This window comes from Phytophthora cinnamomi (assembly GCF_018691715.1).
Source record: "Phytophthora cinnamomi strain GKB4 chromosome Unknown Contig18, whole genome shotgun sequence".
In the NCBI taxonomy this organism is placed as follows: Eukaryota; Oomycota; class Peronosporomycetes; order Peronosporales; family Peronosporaceae; genus Phytophthora; species Phytophthora cinnamomi.
This window is the reverse complement of record NW_027150951.1, coordinates 371,112-392,390: the sequence shown is the minus strand read 5'-3', so window position 1 is coordinate 392,390 and position 21,279 is coordinate 371,112. Positions and strand designations below refer to the sequence as shown.

Sequence of the window (21,279 nt, the reverse complement as noted above, 5' to 3'; positions counted from 1 at the left end):
TTATACGCCACGAAGGAGGCAGAGGCAGCAATACTACCATGTGCTGATGGACGGTATGGCAACCACCGTGCGATTTGGTCCACATGCTTCACTCCCATCCGGCAGATTTTGTCCATGAGCTGTACGGGAGGGTTCCAAGTGCTGCTCCCCATGGCGAAAACAGCTAGATCACAAAGCATGTGCGCGAGTCGTTTGAAAGTCCAGTGGCGCATTTTCAGTCCGTACGACTCCAGTGCATCCAGCACTCCTCTTTATCTCCTGCGGATACTGCCCACCTCCCAACAGACAACAATGCAACAACAATCAAGTCGCCATGGTCTTGTATGCCACTTGCAGCACACGATGCCGATTGAACTTTGGGACGAGCATTTGATCCCGTTCCTGACACTAAACGAATCGGTGGCACTGGCAGAACTGAGTCGATTCTTCTACGACGTCGTCCATGAGCACATCCAGCTCAGGGCCGAAGCGTCGTTGGTCTGCACCGTGTCAGAGCTACTTCACGTGCTGAGCAAGTGGCAAAACCTTCGCAACATAGTCTTTCAACCCGTCGGCGGTGATCAGGAAACTAGCAGAGTGCAAGAAAATATTCACTACAACGTGAATGCATCGGGAGGCCTCATCGTTGACCTCGAGAGCAACCAACCAGCACCGGAACCCGAACCAGCTCAACAGTCGAGCGAGAGCTACACCGATGAAGACGGCGTGAGTGTCCCCATGCAGTACAGCTGCCCAAAGGTGCTTCAAGACTGTATTCGTGACGGCAACGATAGTCAAGTCAAGCGGCTGAATTTGTCAGGAATCGTGCACGTGAGCTTGTTCGACGGCGTGAATCACCTGCAGGAGCTGGGGCTAAGTGGCTGCAGCCAGATCGACGGCTTGCACTGGCTGAACGGCATCCGCGAGGTGGACTTGAGCTATTGCAACTTCCTGGAGGATGTGTCGTTCCTCGGACGATCAAAGCACGTCGACCTGTCGTACTGCCACGCCGTCACGGATCTCACCCCACTGGCAAAGTGCGAGTCGGTCCAGCTCAACGTGTGTCGTGGTATCAGCGACGTCGCCCCACTGAGGCAAGTACGTCGTGTTAGCTTGCGTAATTGTCCGGAGGTGAGCGATGTGAGTGCGCTTGGCAACGTGCACGAGTTGAATCTGGGCGGCTGCGCGAATGTCACCAACGTTAGCGCACTGGGCAACGTGCACGAGTTGAACCTGTCCGGCTGCATCAACGTGACCAACGTGAGCGCTCTGGGGAAAGTGCATACCCTCAAGCTGCGCAAGTGCTCGGGGGTTGTCGACGTGTCATCACTTGGCGGCGTACAGGACTTGGACCTCACAGGATGCATCAACGTGACGGATGTGAGCGCACTTGGACGAGTGCCCAAGCTTCAGCTTGCGCTCTGCAGATACGTCAGCGACATCTCCGCACTCGGCGATGGGGTCCGAGAGCTTTCTCTGCGGCAATGCGATGCCGTGACCGATCTGTCAGCACTGACTAAGAGCTCAAGCCTTCGCGAGTTGGACCTCTCGAGCTGCACAGCGTTTGCAAGCTCCGAACTGCAGCACCTGCCTCCACTTGACCGGCTTGTGCTGTCACGGTGCGGCCAGCTGAGGAGCCTCGAAGGACTAACACGCGTTCGCGAACTCGATGTGAGCTTCTGCAAGAACCTGCGATCGCTGGGGTCGTCACTGCGCGAGGTGCACTCGATTGCCACCTACCGCTGCGAAAAGCTCGAGGACATTGAGGTGCTGGCGAAGTCGGCCGCGCACCTTGCGAAGGTGAATCTGTCCGGGTGCTCTCGCATCAGCGACGTCAGCTTCATCTCTGGGGCGCAGGATGTGGACTTGCGGTTCTGCGACGCACTTGAGGACGTCCGTCCGCTAGCTCGAAGCGCGCGCGTCTTGAAACTCGCCGGGTGCTCGAAACTGGAGGACGTGTCGCCGCTCGCAAACGCTCGGGAGCTGGACCTGAGCTACTGCCCCCGGATCGAGGACGTGTCGGCGCTGAAGGCCGTACACACGCTGTCGCTCCGCCATTGCCCGAGTATCCGCGACGTCTCCGCGCTGGCCAGAGTGCACACGCTCAATCTCTCGGGCTGCGTGCAGCTCGAAGACGTGTCAGCGCTGCGGAACGTGCACGAGCTCAACCTGTCGGACTGCTGCAAGGTGACGGACGTCGCCATGCTCACGGGTGTTCGCGTGTTGGACCTGCGCTACAACAAGATCAACGCGGATGCGCTGAAGGCCGGGGTCTCGAACCTACGCGGTCTTGTGCCCATCATCCGCATGTAGAGCTCCTCATCCAGTAACGCGAAAAGGCAACACGCAGATGCACCACGCACCATCCATTCTCGTCCACGCGCGCTGGATGTCCTTGTGTTTGCGCATCGCGGAAGCCTGGCCCTTGGTCGCCGAGATCGCCAAGTTGGCGAGCAAGTCGTGCCGTCAACCTGCACTGCCGTGCCAGCGCTAACCATCGGACGGAAGTCGTTCAGCGGATTCATCTCCGTGCATTACTACAATAATTATCCCTCATCTTTTACATCGCTCTGCTCGCTGCGCGAGACGGTCTCTGCTGATTCCTTCCAGCTAGGCTCGGCGGCGTGAAGTTGGCCGCAGGCGCCTTCATAGGGCATTGATGCATGTCGTAGATGCGACTGTCTACCGGTACATGCTGTCATCTGAGGCCGCAGAGTTTAGCCGAAGCGCTGGTTCTGGGAGACCTCCGGCTGGAAGCCCTCCTGCAGGAAGTACTTCTCCACAGCGTCCGCGACGCCGCGGCCCTCGTTGATAGCCCACACCACCAGCGACTGGCCGCGTCGGCAATCGCCAGCAGCGAACACGCCCTCCACCGACGTCTGGTAGTCCCCGTAGGCAGCGCGGATGTTGCGACGCTGGTCCACCTCGAGGCCCAGAGACTCGGCGATCTTCTGCTCCGGGTGCTGGAAGCCCATGGCAAACAGCACCAGGTCGCACGGGATCTCCTCCTCCGTGCCGGGGATCTCGGAGATGATGTTCGTCTCGGGGTCCTTCTCGCCCAAGAGCGTCACCACGTGCGTGATCTCGTCCTTCTCGTTGCCCTTGAACGCCTTGGTGACGCGGGCGTACTTGCGCGGGTCGTCGCCGAACACGGAGCGCACCTCGGCGTGGCCGTAGTCGACGCCGTAGATGCGCGGGTACTCGGGCCACGGGTTGTGCGGCGCGCGCTGAGCCGGGGGCTGCGGGTTGTGCTCGAGGTTCACGACCGACTTGCAGCGCTGGCGCATGGACGTCGCGATGCAGTCGGTGCCCGTGTCGCCGCCGCCGATGACCACTACGTCCCTGCCCTCGGCCGTGACGAAGTTGCGGTCCCAGCCGCTCTGGAGCTTGCCGTCCACCGTGAGCAGGAGGCGCTTCTGGTTCTTGGTGAGGAACTCCATGGCGAAGTGGACGCCCTTGAGGTGGCGGCCGGGGATGTCCACGTCGCGCGGGACGGTGGAGCCCAGCGCGAGCACGACGGCGTCGTTCTCGGCCTGCAGCTGCTCCACGGGCACGGACACGCCGATCTCGGCGTTCGTGACGAACTCGATGCCCTCCTCGCGCAGCAGGTCCACGCGGCGGTTCACCGTCTTCTTCTCCAGCTTCATGTTGGGGATGCCGTACATGAGCAGGCCGCCCACGCGGTCCTCGCGCTCGTACACCGTCACGTGGTAGCCCTTCTGGTTGAGCTGGTCGGCGGCGGCGAGGCCGGCGGGGCCCGAGCCCACGACGGCCACGCGCAGGCCGTTGCGGCGCGGGATGCGCGGCACGATCCAGCCTTCCTCGAAGGCGCGGTCCACGATGGCGTACTCCGTGTTCTTGATGGTGATGGGGTCGTCCACGAGGCCGGCCACGCACGCGGCCTCGCAGGGCGCGGGGCACACGCGGCCCGTGAACTCGGGGAAGTTGTTGGTCTTGTGCAGGCGGTCGCTGGCCTCCTTCCACTCGTCGCGGAACACGAGCTCGTTCCACTCCGGGATCAGGTTGTTCACGGGGCAGCCCGTGTTGGTCTGGCAGAAGGGCGTGCCGCAGTCCATGCAGCGCGCCGCCTGGATCTTGCGCTCCGTCGGGTCGCGCGTGCCCGAGTTGATCTCGTTCCAGTCGTGCACGCGCTCGCTCACGGCGCGGTACGGGTCGGCCTGGCGCTTGAAGTCGATGAAGGCGCGCGCGCTGTTGATCTCGCCCGTCGAGCCGTCGCGCTTCTCGAACACGGGCTCGGCCTTGGCGGACGCGGCGCGGCGCAGCAGCGCGCCCGGGCGGGCGGAGGCGGTCAGGCGCTGGCGCACGGCGGACTGCATGCGGTCAGAAGGAGCTTCGGACTTAGCTGGAGGTGTGGGCGGCGGCCGGGCGAGTGCGCGCGAGCGAGCAAGTTGCGGAATGACGGAGGCTGAAGCGAAGCGGAACTCGAGGCCCGCTGTGAATGCTCATCCCGTTGGTGTTAAAGCGGTCCCTGCTGGGCGGGCTAACGCGAATACGGCTTTGCGCAGGGAATCAGGATGAGAGGCGCTGTCAGTATGGAATGAACTAATCATGATGAAAAAGGAGTCTGCGAATGTTATTTGGATATGCGGGTGGTGGGAAAGAGGTACGAATTAGAAAAGTATCTGTGCGCTTAAAAAAACGTCCCCAGAGCCTAAATCGGTCCCCAGGCTGCCACCGCGCCTTGGCTTTGTGCGTAGGATGCACCGGCTCTGAGCTTCTGGGGACGATATGATGTCCGGCAGTCTTTAGGTTTTGGAAGGCTGGGCGTGGACCGTCGGAATAGGATACCGCGGCGCTGGCGGCGGAGCGACTGCAGGTGTTTCCCGACTGCCGCCGCATAACGACTCGATATGGTGATAATAATAGGAACCCGCTGGTTTCCACGTCATCACGTTAAATTATGCTTCGATCCGTGCTGTCAGTTGCGCCTCCCGCTCAATCGCATATCCACGTGGCGTTATGCGCTTCAACGGGGTTTCAAGTGCAGGAGGCCAAAAGGGGATGGACGACGCTTCGAGATTGGGCAAACAATGGCTACCGCCACGCTTTGGCACTGAACGCACACGCTCTGGGCCGACCCCGTGCCGGTGTGAGGAGCTCCGCTTGTCTTTCTTGGCAACGCAATGCGCAACAATTGCAGGTCTCCGCGGGCAAGGAATGAGTGGCTTTAGCGACACTCAGCGTAGCCCCACAAACGCAGTGCTGGGCCTACACAAGCCAGCATTGGCCACAGCGCACTCGTTAACTGGTGGCAATAATAATGGTGGTATCCGGATGCGTGTCATGGCTACACCCCCACGTCGAAGAGCTGTCTGTTTCCGATGCCATTTTCGCTTGGCAAGCCACGTCAGCACGGACTTCCAGAAGCTTTCGACTCTCCAGCAATGCTGCCCTCCTCTCCATCGGCGCGCTGCGGCGAGCGCAGCCGAGCGCACCAGCAAGCAGAGATAGTGCGCACTCCTGGACCGTAGACATGGCAAAAGTATCTGCTCGAAAAGGCAACCTTGACGTTGAAGTGGAGCGAGCGTACGGCGTCGTTGCTCGTGTCAAATCCAGGCAGGGGCAGCCCTCGCAGCCCGCCCGAGCCTTGTGCAACCAATCGGCTTGCCCGCTTACACCAAGTCGACCGCTCCAACGCGCAGCTGGCTCATCGAAATGGCTCGTCACGGTCCGGGCGCGGCCCGAACTGCAAGGGACCTTCAAGCCGTCCTGTGTACGACCAGAGCGATTCCTGCCTCGTCTCGTGCGGCTCTTGGTTGCAGTTGGTCGGCCAGCGATTGTGAAAAACAATAGACGGGGGGCTGGCGCTTGAACTTGGCTTCCCCTGCTTGAACATCGCACCGGAAATCCGCCCGGCTGGGCCAGTCGTGCGCTCGAGCGGCGTCTGGTTGGCCCGCAGCTCCGTACGCCGTGCAGCCTTGCAGGATCGAGCCGCTTGAAGATTCAAGTTGCACTGGGAATAACATGCCATTCCCCGTCTTTTGCGCGCGTTGTCCAGGCTTGTCGTGTTGGCTGCCTCGTCGCGTTTGGACGTTAAACGTGTTTGAAGCTGCAACTGCAACGATAGACGCGCCAGGATCTGGCGGTTGCAGTTGCAGCCCTCTCCGCCAGCGCGAATCAAGTACCGTATCAATGGACAGCATTCCCGCCACGCGTTTGGCTGCGCGCGCTTGAGCACTTCAGCAAAACGGATTCATTTTGCTCAGAGCACAGTCACGAGAATATCATGTGACAGCAAGCACGAATTCTAGCTGAGCAACCTCCGGACGGAACCCTGTAAGTGGCCGGACCAGCTTCATCATTTGTGCCCGCAGCGTTCAAAGTTTTGGTTGGGAAATCTGCAATCGTCCGCGCGAGGGATGAACGACTACCGGTGGTTCCAGAGCAACTGCAACCCTGCGGCGCACCGATGGATTGACCCTCAGCTTAAGCTTCGTCGTCAATCCCAAGCCAGCCTGCCCCAGTTGTAAGCGAGAAATAAAAAACTTCTAAATCGCTCTGCGATGCATCAAGCGCTTCACCTGCCTGGTACAGTCTTACTGGAGATGGATTGAGTACGCCTCGCGTATTTGTTCTGTTTTCTGTGAGAGCCAACACGAATAATAAATCGACGCTTCAGTCGTTGAAGACGAGCGGAGTGAGAACGCCCTTGCATCCATTCCCCTGGAACCGCAGCGCCCCAAACCTCGTTATTATAAGGTCGGATGTACTTCGCGAGGAACGTCATTGCAGCTCCGCCCATTTACTGTATCCTGACCAATCTTAATGCGCCGGTTTTTCTTCGAAGTAGTTGGATAACGAAAGTTTCATTGTGGTTAATATCTATTCCCTCCTTTTGACGAGTCTCTCCGTTGGAGTTCAGCTATCGATAACAACCTATCGCCTTGGGTTCATCATCATGTTGGCGTTTTGGTTGGTCATGTTGTATGCCTGCTCCGCCTTCATCTGCAGCTCTAACATTTGGTTATACAAACCTTCACGAGTAATGGGCGCCCGCTGGTTCGGCATCGGCGGAATGTTGGGGTTGGAGGCCGCCTTCATGCGCTGGCGCATCAGGAATTGCTGTTGCTGGACTTGTTGCTGCTCGTACTGGCGGTGCTGCTCGCTTTGGTGGCTTTGGTAGGTCGCTAGAGCCTGGCTACTCTCCATCACTGCAGGCATCTTTCGCTCGAGTGGAATCATCCCAGAACTAGGTCCGTTTGAGGTGTGAAAACTTTCGTCAATGTCCGAATGCAGCGAAGAAATTGAGCTCGACTGCCACGACTGGTAAGATGACGAGAATTCCGAGTCCGTAAGCGACATCGTCGATACTGAAGCGTTAATGGCGTCCAATCCTCTGGTGCTGTTGCTGGTGTTGCTGTCGTTTCTTCTGCGGCTCTCCTCGTGAGGCACCTTCTTCGGTTTTGCTGGCTGCTGCTCGAGCTGCTCACCAGCGAACGGGGACTGGTCCTTGACCATGACCATGCACATTTTGCAGCAAGAAACCTTGATTTTGCCTCGGCGAGAGAACGTCACCTTCCGGATACGGCACTTGCTGCAAATGACCGCGCCACACGTCTGGCAATTCGAATGGGACGACAGCAGACCCGACTTGGCCCGGCAAATGGAGCAGTGGTTGCCGCTCTGGTTCTTGCTGCTCGCTCCACGCAAAGCACCGGATTGTTTGGAAACCATGGCCGAAATCTTCTTTGCCTCGGCTCCGACCAAAGCCGTCGGGAGGTTGAACAACATGTCCATCGAGCTCCGGTAGTCACCCACTCCTCCAGCCGTAAGCACATCGGCCGAGGAGTCATAGGCTCCCATCATAAAAACCTCAACTTGGTCGGCAAGCTTGCTCGGGCGGAAGATGTAGCAGAAGGACATGTTCGTGCGCACGATCGAGTTGTCATCAAAGTGCGGGCAGTTGCGAACAGGTACCGATTCCAGGACTTGATAGCCGAAGCGATGCCCTTCGGCATCCTCCGAGACACCAACGTACTCCATGTAGCAGCAGTCGCGATTGCCACCCACGGTTCGCGACAACTTCCACTTGAGTCCCAGATACGACGAGCGAGTCTGCCGAACAGTGTGCAGCACCGCGCAGTCAATAAGCGAATCGTCTCCCAGGAAAGCGGCCAGGGTCTTCATCTCGTCAGTCGAAGACTGGTACAGTCCGTAGACTATGTCGTCCACCGAGCCATCCACGATTCCGTAGCCGATCACCGCCGGTTTGATGCTTTTGCGACTTGGTTCGCCGTCATCAGACGATCGCGTTGACACCGACATCTTGCCTGAGTCTTCGCGCCCGGAGTAACTGAGCGAGCTGAGCGATGCCCGCGACCTCGAAGTGTTGGTGAACGAATCGTTGTTGGAGGTTGAGGCCGTTCCTTCGACACCCGCGTTGCCATACAGGCCTAGTTGATGTGCGGAGCCTTGCGTGCTCCTCCGACGATAGCAGTACAGTCGTTCCTTCGACTTGGCGAGCTTCCACGTGTGTGCGTCGATGCGGTTGCGTCCGTCCTTGACGTAGTGGTCAAAGTCCCGATTCGTTTCGCGAACGATGTCGGCCGCATGCGTCCGGTAGCTCTGCGTCTCGGCCGGCAGCAGCTCGAACTTGGCGAAGTAGCCCTCGGGCAGTGGGAACCGAAGTTGCATGACGCTTGTTGTGTCAAAATTAGTTGATCTGTGGCACGTCTAAAGGTAGGAAGGAGAGCAGGTAGGGTGGTCTCCGCTATTGGGGACGAAAGTCACCAGTGACGTCGGGCGTTCGTCAAGTTAATCTCTCGCGACTGCGGGGCGAGGCGAGTCAAACGGGAAGTGGAGAGCAGAGCACGACAGCACCAGCACGAGAGCGGAGAGGGAGAGGCGAGGCGACTTGAGGACGACCCACCTGACCCCAGGCACAGCTGGTAAGCTAACCGTGACGCTCTGGGCCCAGCTGACGGTGAGCGGGGTGTAAAAGCTGGCGAGCGGCAGATGAATCCGCTTGCTGGCCTCCGCAGAGACACCGTTGGCACTCTCTCCACTTGCAGTCGCAGTGGTTCGTGGCAAAGTGAGCTCAAGGACCCGCGGCGCCGGCGCTTGCTGACGCTGGTCGGCATGGCGTTGGCGCCGACGGGATCCCGTCGCGCGTGCGAGAAACCGGTCGGCAACTTCATTCCGCTCTGGTGAGGTGGGAGCGCGGGTTTGCATCGACAAGGCAGCGAGAGCAGGGTGTGCAGTGCAGGTTTGTCCTGTCTGGGCTGGCTCAAGCACTTCGAGCTTTCAGGCAAATTTGCTGCCCCCGCGGATGCAGTGCACTATCCATTCTGAGTCACTTGGTAGAGCTCTTGCCATGGTGTTCGACCATCAGTCAGCTGCGTTGGCTCACTTGCTGGTTGAATGCGGTGCGCTATGAGCAACGAAAATTGAGCGGCCGGAAGGCACCAGACAAGATAATGATATGTACACATCATACGAAGCAGCAGACAGCAGGAGACCGGTTACCATCGGCAAAACACAAGTGAAGCATTTGAAATGCTACATCCTCGCAATGGGTCTTCTTGCTACCTATCGGATATTCCAGCCCCAGCAGCTACGACCGGCTGCTTGGAGTGCCCGCAATAGAACCACTCGGCGAGCGTGGCCGGAATCCTCCCCATGGGAGAATATTTTTCGTGCATGATGGTCATCTTTCGGTGGAGGGAGTGAAGAGGAGAAATCGAAATCGACGGTCTCCACTCGAAAGCGGCTCCCGTCCGATCTTCGTCTTCAATGTTGGCCGTCGTGACAAAGGAGTGATGCCGCCGCGACTGGACGAACTGTGCGTTCAACGCCGGACGTGTGTGTCATCGCGATGTGCCTCTAAATCTGCGAAAACTTTCGCTGCTGCGGCTCAATACAAGGTACTGTACGTTGTACTGCAGGCACTGTAAGTTCGAGCCGGAGAAGCGGAGAAGCGGAGAATTCTTGCGAGTCAGCCGCGCTTACTGCTGCTGCGTCTGCTGCATGCGTGCAGGCAACAGTTTGCGATTGTAAACATGTCAGGCAGCGCGGCACCATTCCATGCCATGCCATGACCCCGGTTGCACCTGTATCCCTGCAATACATTGAAGACCTCGTGCAGTTTGCCATCTGTGGCCTCTTTCTTTTTTCAATCAAGGAGTTGGCGACGTTAGCGGTAGGTACGTGCAGCGCTGCCTGTCGTGCGAGAATGCGAGAAAGCCATTGCACTGTTACATGCGGTGAGCTACTCCCTCAATCGCGTGACGATTGCCAGCGCGCCATCTGGATCCACGAACTGTGTCGTCGAGCACTGTGCAAGCGAGGCCGCTCCAGACGTGAATCGTGCAGGCCGTGCAGTCGAGCCGCTCGACAAGCGGAATTGTGGTGGTCTTGGTAAGAAAACAACAGCCCGTGTGCGAGACTGATTTGAAGGAGGTTGCTCAGCTAGAAAATGTACGCGTGGGTTCACCTGGTGAACTTCATGGAGCTACATGTACACTTCCGCGGCGTAGTGGCCACAGCATCGTACAGCTGAGATTCGTACCATGTAGAGACTACGCTGGGCCGCAACACTTTAAAAAGTAAACCCTACGTGATAAGAGCCTCAGCTGTACGAAATCTACGGCCCAACGACGTTGGTACAGTATCCGATCATGCAGCAACCGTTGCCTGCCTGCCATATAGCCGAACAGCAAAATGTAAGGTTGACCTGGGCCTTCGAGCGCTCAAGCACATCGCTGGTGGTAACCGAAACAATGTAGGATATGAGAACTCAAGTTTGGGGAGCTGTGTTGAGCCGTGGTTTCATATCCCAAGTTCGGCAAAAAGCCTTTGGATCGAGCGCAAGCTGTGAGAACGCACGGAGCTTGGTATTGCGCACACAGCATATTCGTTATGAGTCTAAGAATGAAGAACCCAGTAGACGAAGGTAGCCCAGCCAGCATCGAGCTTCGAATCCAGGAGGCGGAGGGAGAGTCGCGGGTTATAGCCGACGAAGTGAAGTCTGCCATGGCTGCCACTGAGACCGTAGCGCCACCAAAGACTCATCCGTCCAAGGTGCTCTTCCTCGACGGTGTCCGCGGATTGGCGGCAATACTCGTGGTCACACAACACTCGCACGAGTACTTGCAGTCACTCAACCTCGGTGCTGTAGCTGTTGACACACTTTTTGTGCTGTCATCTTTCCTCTTGACGTGGCTCTTCTTGAAAAGAGTATAAAGCTGATGGAACAAGGTGCGAGAGTGCGCACGTGGGGATACGCGCTGGCAGATTACTTCTCGAGGCGATTCTTCCGTGTTTACCCCCTTTTTGCAGTGCCAGCGATGGTAGTATCGCTCTTTCCCTTCCACGACCAGCACCGCTATTTTCTCGTGCGTAAGCCCAGCGATTTCAACTTGCTCAAGGTGCTGACGTTCGAGTTCGACCACCGCTTTTTCGTGCTGTGGACGCTGCCAATGGAGATTTCCTACTACTTTATCATTCCTGTCTTCGTTGTGGTTGTGCTGAAAATGCGTCGCTTCTGGTGGATTTGTGTTGCTGCTCTGTCAGTTTGAGTCGTGCAAGAGGGCTTCTACGAATACCGGACGAGCCATTCTCGATTTCCTCCACATATCCCTACCTTCATATCGGGATCGTTGGCCGCAGTGATCTTCATCAAGCTGGACTTGTTGATCAAAAAGACGGACTTCAAAATTCGCACTTGGCACAATGTGGTCCTTAGAATCAGTGAGGGTTTAATCATCGCCTTACTACTACGTGTGTGCTTTGAAGGCCTGTTTTTCGACTGGGTGCACTCGAATCCCGTTCCAGATACGAGTGGTTTTCCTTACGTCAGCAGATACATCACAATGCTGTTTGTGATCGAGATGGTTCATCCGTCGTGCGTGTCAGCGATTTTTGAGTGGAACGTGCTGCGGTACTGGGGAAAAATTAGCTTCTCTGTCTACTTGTTGCACAGTTTTGTTGTGTGGAACCCGACGATCAACGCTCAGCCGAAGTACTTCAACCGGTTATTTTCTCGACTTTTCCTCCTCTTGCTGTTAGCGACGATATCCTACCATTTGGTGGAGTATCCATCTCAATTGTTAGCCCAACGAATCTCCAAGGCATTAGCACAGCGCGAAAAGGCTACAAGAGATGATCCGATCAATATCTTGTGTTTGAAAAAGAAATTATGTCGCTGGTCTCCGTAGCCAAAATATAGGTTTAGCTTCATTACAGCACATATATTACATTGAGAGACGCCCGCTCCACATTTCAGTTACTTGATCTCGGCGGCAGCGCTTTGCTTTTTCATATTGATCTTCTCCATGCACGTGAACCTCACCAGGCTGCCCGAACCGCTCTTCTCTCGAGCTGCAAGGAAGCGCGAGATTCGTTGCGCCGTCAATAGGGATGGATACTCGACCAGCCAGTAGCTCACGGTAGCGAGAGCTATGGTGAGAAACAACCGAGCAAACAAGCGGTTGAAGTAGTTGGGCTGGTGGCTGATGGCAGGGTACATCACAACGAACGTGTGCAGCAGGTAGATGGAGAAACTGATCTTGCCCCAGTAGCGGAGCACGCTCCACTCGAACATCGTGGAAACGCACGACGGTTGCATGACTTCGATTACGATAATCGAGGTCATGTACACACCGGTGAAAGGAAACCCACTTGGAGGAGGGGCCGGGTTGGCCATGACCCAGTCGAACAGCAAACCTCGGAAGATCACGCTCAACATCAGGGCAATTATCAACCCTTCTACCGCTCGTAGAAGGACAAGGTGCCACAAGCGGAACTGGAAGCCCGTTTTCTTGATCAGCAAGTCTAGCTTCACAAACACCACGGCACCCAACGATCCGAGCACGAACGTGTGGAGGTGGTGGTTCATAGACTCGTGACTGTTGCGAATGATGGTCCAGCCTTGATGCACGGTCCACATGAATAGCGGCAGCGCTGCCACCCACCAGAATCGCCGCATCTTGAGCACAGCCAGCACGAACAGCGGAATGACGAAGTAGTACGAGATCTCCAGGGGCAGCGTCCAGAACACGTGGAAGCGCTGAGCGAACTCAAACGTGAGCATCTTGTACAGGTCAACCTCGCCGGCTTTGGAGACGATAAAGTAGCGGTGCTGGTTCTCGAACGACAGCCGCGACAGCACGAAGGCCGTGATGGCGAAAAGCGGGTACACGCGGAAGAATCGCTTCTGGAAGTAGTCGGTCAGTGCGAACGCCCACGCGCGGGCTCCAGCACCTTGAGCTAGCAGCTTCATGCTCTTCTTCATAAAGAGCCACGTCAGCAGGAACGACGACAAGATGAAGAACGCGTCGACGGCGACTGAGCCGAGGTGGAGCTCCGGCACAAACTCGCCCGAGTGCTGCACCACCACCAGCATGGCTGCGAGACCGCGGATTCCATCGAGAAACAAGATTTTGGTGGGCGGGGCCTGCGGCGGCGGCGGGTTTGCTGCTGGGACCTTCTCAGCTGACGACTTGGTACTGGCGTTGGCCTGGCCAACGAAAGTCTGGTCCTCCGAGTCCGACGACGACGCCGCGGTCTCTTCGTCCGAGAGCTCGATCACACTCAGCTTCACGGTCTCTGTGGGGGTGTCGACACTTGCACGACCGCTGGGCGTGGCATTGCGCGCGTCCTGCAGCATCTCGGTCGTAAAGTACCCGACGATTGCAAAGTGAGACTCTTCCTCTCTCGTTGCAGGCAAGCCGACGCCACGAAATCATGGGATCGGACGATTCCCGATCAACGTGTGGATTAAACCATGTGGCCAGGCGGAGGAACTCGCTGCGTAAAGCACGAGCGAGGTGCTTGTTCCCAATTGCATTGTTGTGGAATGCGCTGTTGTTAAGTCATGGGCGAATGGCGCCGGCTCAGCTTCGCGTGGGGCGACGCAAGCCGAAAATTTTCAGGTAACGTTGCGAAGGATCAACTAAAATTCTACTAAAGTATTAACGATAATTTACTAACCGTATGTCCTGTTCATTTAGTTCTTCATTTCCACGCCAGCTCTCCGTTTTCGCATGGTGATTCGCTCCATACAACCGAACCTGCCCAGTCCGCTTGGTCCCTTGGCTTCTCGAGCAGCGAGAAAGCGAGATATGCGCTGGGCCAACAGCTGCGACGGGCGCTCCACCAACTGGTAGGATGCCGTCGCTAACAGCAAAATCAGGAACACCCGCGCGAACAAGCGATTGAAGAACTTGGGCTGTGCGCTGATCGTTGGGTTCCAGATCACGAACGAATGCAAAAGGTAGACCGAGAAGCTGATCTTGCCCCAGTAGCGAAGTACACTCCACTCAAACATGGTCGACACGCATGATGGACGGAGCATCTCGATCACGAAAATCGTCGTCAGCAGTGCACTCACAAACGGGAAACCTTTCGCTGCTGGCACTGGATTGGCGTGTACCCAGTCGAAGAACAGTCCTTTGAAGCAGACGCTCAACAGGACAGCAATGGTTACCCCTTCAGCTGCACGCAGAAGCAGCGTGTGCCACCAGCGGAACTCGAACCCAGTCTTCAGGATCCACAAGTCCAGTTTCACGAAAACCACTGCAGCGAGCGAGCCAGACAAAAACGTAGGGATGTGAGGCCCAAGAGGTGTGTGGCTTGTTCGATACTCGGTGACGCCTTCGTACACGACCCACAGTGACAACGAAGCCACTGCCACCCACCAGTAGCGACGCATGCCCAGAATTGCCAGCACGAACACGGGAATCACGAAGTAATACGAGATCTCCAGCGGGAGCGTCCACAGCACGAACTGGCGATGGTTGAACTCGAACGTGAGGACCTGGTCCAAACCAAACTCGCCGGGTGTCTTCACCAGAAAATAGCGGTGCTGATTCTCGAACGACATGCAGGACACAACTATCGCCGTCAGGGCAAATAGCGGATACACACGAAAGAAGCGCTTCGAGAAGTAGTCCACCAATGCAAAACCCCACGAGCGAACGCCTGCACCTTGGGCCAGTAGCTTCATGCTTTTCTTCATGAAAAGCCACGTCAGTAGGAAGGACGACAGCACGAAGAACGCGTCCACCGCAACGGCACCGAGATTGAGACCCTGCATGTACTCCTTCGAGTGCTGCGTGACTACCAGGATAGCTGCAAGGCCGCGGACACCATCGAGGAACAAAACCTTCGTCGGGGGTGCGGCCGCAGGCTTAGACTCCTGAATCTTTTCCACTGAAGACTTGGAGCTGGAATTGGGTCGATCTACGTATGTCTGGTCCTCCGAAGCGGACGACGCTGTTGAAGTGTCCGAATCTGAAGCCTCGAGCACACGAAGTTGGATATCTCCTGCTGGGGTCTGTGAATCTCGGAGTTTCAAGGCCTCCGCCGTTGGCGTGTCGTTCTCCGAGCCCCTCGACATCGCGCACCACTTGCCACGCTGCGTCGTAAGTTGACAAGTGAGGAGCAACAACAGATCACGTCGAACACTCCCAAATCATGAGCGTGAAATGCTCGAACACATTCCGCAAATATTCACGTCCGCGGGTTCGGTGATAGACGGCGGTGATCTGGCTGGCTGCCAGCGCCAGCGAAGCAATAGCCGCGACGTGACGGGATAACCATCTTGGCTGGGCGAACGCCTCGTCAATACGCTCGGGAACTTGACAAAGCGAACAATTTCGCAGCGCGAGGAGAGGATTAACGATGAGGGAGATAAATGACGGGGCCAATCTGTTAGGCTGTTCGAGCCGCAATTGCAGCGTAAACTCGGATAGCTTTTGCACCGTATGTATTAAATACACACTGAGTTTTCCCTGGGAAATCGACTCAACTGGCAGGCAATAGGCGATGCCAGGCAATTTGCTGTTGGAGGTCAGTACACCGTGCCATCACTACTGGCAGTAGACTTTTACTTGAGGACATCCCGCTGCAAACGCGGGTCTAGCTTCAAGGCTCACGTATGAAATCTAAGTTAGGCTGCTGCATGTTTCCGGGGCTTAAAACGACATCCAACCTCCCGCGTCTTCCTCAATTGTCTTGGTGCGGCACCAGCAAAATCAGGAACACCCGCGCGAACAAGCGATTGAAGAACTTGGGCTGTGCGCTGATCGTTGGGTTCCAGATCACGAACGAATGCAAAAGGTAGACCGAGAAGCTGATCTTGCCCCAGTAGCGAAGTACACTCCACTCAAACATGGTCGACACGCATGATGGACGGAGCATCTCGATCACGAAAATCGTCGTCAGCAGTGCACTCACAAACGGGAAACCTTTCGCTGCTGGCACTGGATTGGCGTGTACCCAGTCGAAGAACAGTCCTTTGAAGCAGACGCTCAACAGGACAGCAATGGTTACCCCTTCAGCTGCACGCAGAAGCAGCGTGTGCCACCAGCGGAACTCGAACCCAGTCTTCAGGATCCACAAGTCCAGTTTCACGAAAACCACTGCAGCGAGCGAGCCAGACAAAAACGTAGGGATGTGAGGCCCAAGAGGTGTGTGGCTTGTTCGATACTCGGTGACGCCTTCGTACACGACCCACAGTGACAACGAAGCCACTGCCACCCACCAGTAGCGACGCATGCCAGAATTGCCAGCACGAACACGGGAATCACGAAGTAATACGAGATCTCCAGCGGGAGCGTCCACAGCACGAACTGGCGATGGTTGAACTCGAACGTGAGGACCTGGTCCAAACCAAACTCGCCGGGTGTCTTCACCAGAAAATAGCGGTGCTGATTCTCGAACGACATGCAGGACACAACTATCGCCGTCAGGGCAAATAGCGGATACACACGAAAGAAGCGCTTCGAGAAGTAGTCCACCAATGCAAAACCCCACGAGCGAACGCCTGCACCTTGGGCCAGTAGCTTCATGCTTTTCTTCATGAAAAGCCACGTCAGTAGGAAGGACGACAGCACGAAGAACGCGTCCACCGCAACGGCACCGAGATTGAGACCCTGCATGTACTCCTTCGAGTGCTGCGTGACTACCAGGATAGCTGCAAGGCCGCGGACACCATCGAGGAACAAAACCTTCGTCGGGGGTGCGGCCGCAGGCTTAGACTCCTGAATCTTTTCCACTGAAGACTTGGAGCTGGAATTGGGTCGATCTACGTATGTCTGGTCCTCCGAAGCGGACGACGCTGTTGAAGTGTCCGAATCTGAAGCCTCGAGCACACGAAGTTGGATATCGCCTGCTGGGGTCTGTGAATCTCGGAGTTTCAAGGCCTCCGCCGTTGGCGTGTCGTTCTCCGAGCCCCTCGACATCGCGCACCACTTGCCACGCTGCGTCGTAAGTTGACAAGTGAGGAGCAACAACAGATCACGTCGAACACTCCCAAATCATGAGCGTGAAATGCTCGAACGCATTCCGCAAATATTCACGTCCGCGGGTTCGGTGATAGACGGCGGTGATCTGGCTGGCTGCCAGCGCCAGCGAAGCAATAGCCGCGACGTGACGGGATAACCATCTTGGCTGGGCGAACGCCTCGTCAATACGCTCGGGAACTTGACAAAGCGAACAATTTCGCAGCGCGAGGAGAGGATTAACGATGAGGGAGATAAATGACGGGGCCAATCTGTTAGGCTGTTCGAGCCGCAATTGCAGCGTAAACTCGGATAGCTTTTGCACCGTATGTATTAAATACACACTGAGTTTTCCCTGGGAAATCGACTCAACTGGCAGGCAATAGGCGATGCCAGGCAATTTGCTGTTGGAGGTCAGTACACCGTGCCGCCTGTTCTGAGTCGGGTATCACTACTGGCAGTAGACTTTTACTTGAAGACATCCCGCTGCGAACGCGGGTCTAGCTTCAAGGCTCACGTATGAAATCTAAGTTAGGCTGCTGCATGTTTCCGGGGCTTAAAACGACATCCAACCTCCCGCGTCTTCCTCAATTGTCTTGGTGCGGCACCAGGTCGTGCCAGTCCGGCAGCTGCCACTTTTTGAAGCGGTCGAGGTCCTGCTTGTCGAACATGCCGTTGATGGCGACGCCCAGCAGCTTGCCCACCTCCTCGTTGCCCTTCAGGGAGAAATGCAGCCCGTCCACGAAGTACGTCTTGCGCACGCCCTCGTCGGGGAACGTCGTGTTGAAGTACGTGTGCAGGTCCAGCACGTGCACGTTCTCGGCCTGCGCCAGCTCGACGCACACCTTGGCGTACGCCGCGGCCGACGCGTTGCTGCGGTCGCCGTGGCGCGCCGAGTCGATGACGCAGGGCGGCGTGATGAGCAGCACCTGGCCGCGCGGGGCCAGCAACGGCCGCACCGTGTGCAGGATGCGCTGCAGGTTGGCGCGGTAGTTCTGCAGCGACACGAACTGCGCCTTGTCGGGCCCGTGCTCCAGTACGGCGTCGTTGGCGCCCAGGAAGACCGTAACGAACGAAGCCTTGTACTCGCCCTGCAGCTCCTGCGCGTAGAGCGGCATGGCATGCTGCAGCACCCACCTGCGGCGATAAATGACGGTAAAGTATTAGTAAAGTATTAGCACGTACTTAGCAGTACTGTGGGGCATTTCTTACTTGGAGTTGTAGCCCGAGAGGCCGCGGTTGACGCAATCCACGGAGCGCACGAAGTGGTTCTGCAGGATCGTGATGAAGCCGTGCTTGCGCGGATCGCTGCCGTGCTCCGTGATGGAGTCGCCGATGAAGTAGAACACGGGGCGGCGCTCGGCCGATAGCGAGAGGCCCATGGCGACGTCGGTCGGTGATCTTCTCGCACTGATTTCCAGGCCAGGGGGCACTTCAAGCAGGATCGGGCCGTTGTACATCATCTCCACATAATTGTGCGTCTGCCACACCAATGATCCGTCGACGTCACATCCGCGCATCTGATTGGTCGAGAGGCGAAACGGCGCACATGTCGCAGATGCTGGTGAGAGTCCCTCGTCTACGATATGAGTGTACGCAGCTCTTTGGCTCTTGGTCCCTTGGCTGGGCTCCGCTCCACTCTGCAAGTCGCCCTGGAAGCCCCCGCACCCGTTCGTCACTGATATCTGCATCCACCATGGCGCTCTGGTCCAGAGAGGGCGTCACGCACAACGTGTGGACCGCCTACGTGTTCACGCTCTTCTTCTGGTCCGCCCGAAGGTACTCGACCTCTCCACAAATGTGTCAATGCTCCGTCCACTGCTAGTGCAGCTAACTCCCGCCTCCATTGCCGCCAGCATTCTGTTCCAGCAGGTCGTGGCCGGCTACGTGTTCGTGCTCACGGCGTCCAACAAGCCCGTGGGCATCGTCAAGGGCATTCAGGGCATCTCGCAGCTCGTGTTCTCGCTGCCCGGCGGCTACTTCGCCGACCGCACGCGGCGCGACACGATCCTCAAGCTCTCGGGCGCCATCGGCATCGTGGGCGCCGTCACCACCTTCTTGTCGGTCGAGATGACGTCCGTCACGGGCCTGTACGTGGCCTTCGGGCTCTGGGGGCTCTTCGCGGCCTTCCAGAGCCCCGCCATGGAGGCGCTGTTCGCCGACTCCATCCCGCCCGGCAAGCGCAGCTTCCCCTTCATGATCAAGTACAACATCAGCAACCTGGCGCAGATGCTCGGGCCCGTGCTGAGCATCTTTCTCTTCCTCTTCTACGGAGACGAGTGGCAGCTGCCCGAGCTCAAGCCCGTGCTCGAGTTCGGCTGCGTGCTGGCGGTCGTGGGCTCGCTCACGCTCTTCCAGTTCGACGACGACCGCGCCAAGGACTACATGCTGGACAAGACGCAGGAGGAGAAGGAGGAGGAGGAGCTGCTCGAGAAGATGGTCACGCCGTCCCCGCTGCGGACGCCCAAGCTCGTGGGCAATGGCAGCGAGATCGACATGGTCTACGACTACTCGGATGAGGACGACATCACAGTGGACGACAAGTCCCCGCCCACGGCCACGGAGAACACGGCGCTGCTGCTGCTCAAGGGCAAGACCGCCAAGGAGATGGATCTCGAGCGCCAACAGCGCCTGCAGGAGGAGGACGATGAGGAGGAAGGGTACATGGCCCACCTCGACGCCAAGTTCCTGTGCTTCCGCACAAAACACGTGCCGTACATTCTGTTCGTCTCGGACTTTGTTATCAGCAACGGCGCCGGCATGACGATCAACTTTTTCCCGTTGTTCTTCAAGGAGGAGTACGGCCTCACGCCGATTCACGTCTGCGCACTGTTCATGAGTCAGCCACTCGTCGTCATGATCCTCTCGTTCATCGCGCAGCGGTTGTCCAAGCCATGCGGCCGCATGCCGATTATCGCCTTCACGCGCGCGTTCTCGGTGGGGTGTCTGTTTTCCATGGCTTACGCCCAGCCGATGGCACTGCAAATCGTCTTGTTCTTGATGCGAGGTGGCATGATGCGCTGCTCACAGCCCCTGCGTCGTTCAATCCTGATGGACTACGTACCCAAGAACATTCGTGCGCGCTGGAATGCGCTGGAAGGCTTGTCGGTGTTCTCCTGGTCGGGAAGTGCTGTGCTCGGAGGCTTCTTGATCGACGCGTACGGCTACCGCATGTGCTTCATTATTACGTCGCTCGTCTACTGCGTGGGCTTAAGCATGGAGATGTTCCTCTTGCCCCTGACCAAGCACGCCGTTGAAAGATAGAGATAGTTGCCTTTGCCCCACCTTGTTCACGACAATCCGAGTTTGCTAGTATTGCCAACGTTTCAACGACAAGAACCCACAAGTGTATTTGGACGACACAAAACGTCAAATGGATTTTGCCCTACGCTACCGACGTAGTGCACAAAGTCAATTGGAAATTCCACCCTTCCTAGGAGCTGATGTTTGAGATTTCACTGCCATACTCAACGCTAGTAGCGATGTAGGTGGCCTTCTTCGATGACAGTATTTTAATACGCGCGCATTCCGTGGCGTTCATGTTCGTCACATGGCTAATGCAGGCCGTGCAGAACGTCACCTTCCGCTTCGACAACTGCAAGTCTGGGTCCACAAAACTTAGCTTCCGAGTGATTTTGCGCCTGTGGCAAACGTGACCGAAGCAAAGTTTGCACGTGCTGTTGCTTTTGGCGAAATCCCCCAGGCGACGGCCGACCGGCGACGAGTAAGTAACGCAAATGCTTTCTTTGTAAGGTGTTCCGTGCTGCTTGGACTCCATATACGCCTTGTCAAACATGTACGTGAGCTTTTGCATTTGGCCGCTTTCGCATCTGGCCGCAAAATTCGAACTTGACGCACGAGAGGTAGCCGTTGCCTAGCTTGGGATGACCAGCCTTCGGATCATGTTGCCGCCCGGATCACTGATGCACGTGGAGTACATTTCCATTTGGTTGGGCCCCGCCTGACGCCAAAACCCGATGATGGAGAAGTTTGCGCGGACTCAATTCGGGAGTAACGGGTTGATGATGAAGCGTCCCCTGTCCATAGTGACGAACTC

At 57.0% G+C, this 21,279-nt stretch overlaps 8 protein-coding genes across 8 annotated transcripts; 2 read left to right on the top strand and 6 right to left on the bottom strand.

Annotated features, from left to right (window-relative positions):
* Positions 1–342: 342 nt before the first annotated feature.
* Positions 343–2,292, top strand: IUM83_17970 (putative LRR protein; the record flags this gene model as incomplete). The annotated part of the gene is made up of 1 exon (XM_067942942.1): positions 343–2,292. One exon carries the CDS (start codon positions 343–345, stop codon positions 2,290–2,292), a length of 1,950 nt encoding a protein of 649 aa, XP_067795887.1.
* A 404-nt stretch (positions 2,293–2,696) lies between these two features.
* Positions 2,697–4,316, bottom strand: IUM83_17969 (Glutamate synthase; the record flags this gene model as incomplete). Its single annotated transcript, XM_067942941.1, has 1 exon — positions 2,697–4,316. One exon carries the CDS (start codon positions 4,314–4,316, stop codon positions 2,697–2,699), a length of 1,620 nt encoding a protein of 539 aa, XP_067795963.1.
* A 2,560-nt stretch (positions 4,317–6,876) lies between these two features.
* Positions 6,877–8,634, bottom strand: IUM83_17968 (helicase mot1; the record flags this gene model as incomplete). Its single annotated transcript, XM_067942940.1, has 1 exon — positions 6,877–8,634. One exon carries the CDS (start codon positions 8,632–8,634, stop codon positions 6,877–6,879), a length of 1,758 nt encoding a protein of 585 aa, XP_067795877.1.
* A 3,589-nt stretch (positions 8,635–12,223) lies between these two features.
* Positions 12,224–13,606, bottom strand: IUM83_17967 (acyltransferase family; the record flags this gene model as incomplete). The annotated part of the gene is made up of 1 exon (XM_067942939.1): positions 12,224–13,606. The coding sequence occupies one exon, from the start codon at positions 13,604–13,606 to the stop codon at positions 12,224–12,226; it is 1,383 nt and encodes a 460-aa protein (XP_067795954.1).
* A 339-nt stretch (positions 13,607–13,945) lies between these two features.
* IUM83_17966 (Acyltransferase family) lies at positions 13,946–15,337 on the bottom strand (the record flags this gene model as incomplete). The annotated part of the gene is made up of 1 exon (XM_067942938.1): positions 13,946–15,337. The coding sequence occupies one exon, from the start codon at positions 15,335–15,337 to the stop codon at positions 13,946–13,948; it is 1,392 nt and encodes a 463-aa protein (XP_067795960.1).
* A 608-nt stretch (positions 15,338–15,945) lies between these two features.
* On the bottom strand, positions 15,946–17,183 carry IUM83_17965 (Acyltransferase family; the record flags this gene model as incomplete). The annotated part of the gene is made up of 2 exons (XM_067942937.1): positions 15,946–16,361; positions 16,484–17,183. 2 exons carry the CDS (start codon positions 17,181–17,183, stop codon positions 15,946–15,948), a joined length of 1,116 nt encoding a protein of 371 aa, XP_067795874.1.
* Positions 17,184–17,809: 626 nt separating this feature from the next.
* Positions 17,810–18,742, bottom strand: IUM83_17964 (Isoamyl acetate-hydrolyzing esterase 1; the record flags this gene model as incomplete). Its single annotated transcript, XM_067942936.1, has 2 exons — positions 17,810–18,359; positions 18,435–18,742. 2 exons carry the CDS (start codon positions 18,740–18,742, stop codon positions 17,810–17,812), a joined length of 858 nt encoding a protein of 285 aa, XP_067795959.1.
* A 176-nt stretch (positions 18,743–18,918) lies between these two features.
* Positions 18,919–20,486, top strand: IUM83_17963 (Major Facilitator Superfamily (MFS); the record flags this gene model as incomplete). Its single annotated transcript, XM_067942935.1, has 2 exons — positions 18,919–19,001; positions 19,079–20,486. The coding sequence occupies 2 exons, from the start codon at positions 18,919–18,921 to the stop codon at positions 20,484–20,486; spliced, it is 1,491 nt and encodes a 496-aa protein (XP_067795962.1).
* Between the last annotated feature and the right edge of the window lie 793 nt (positions 20,487–21,279).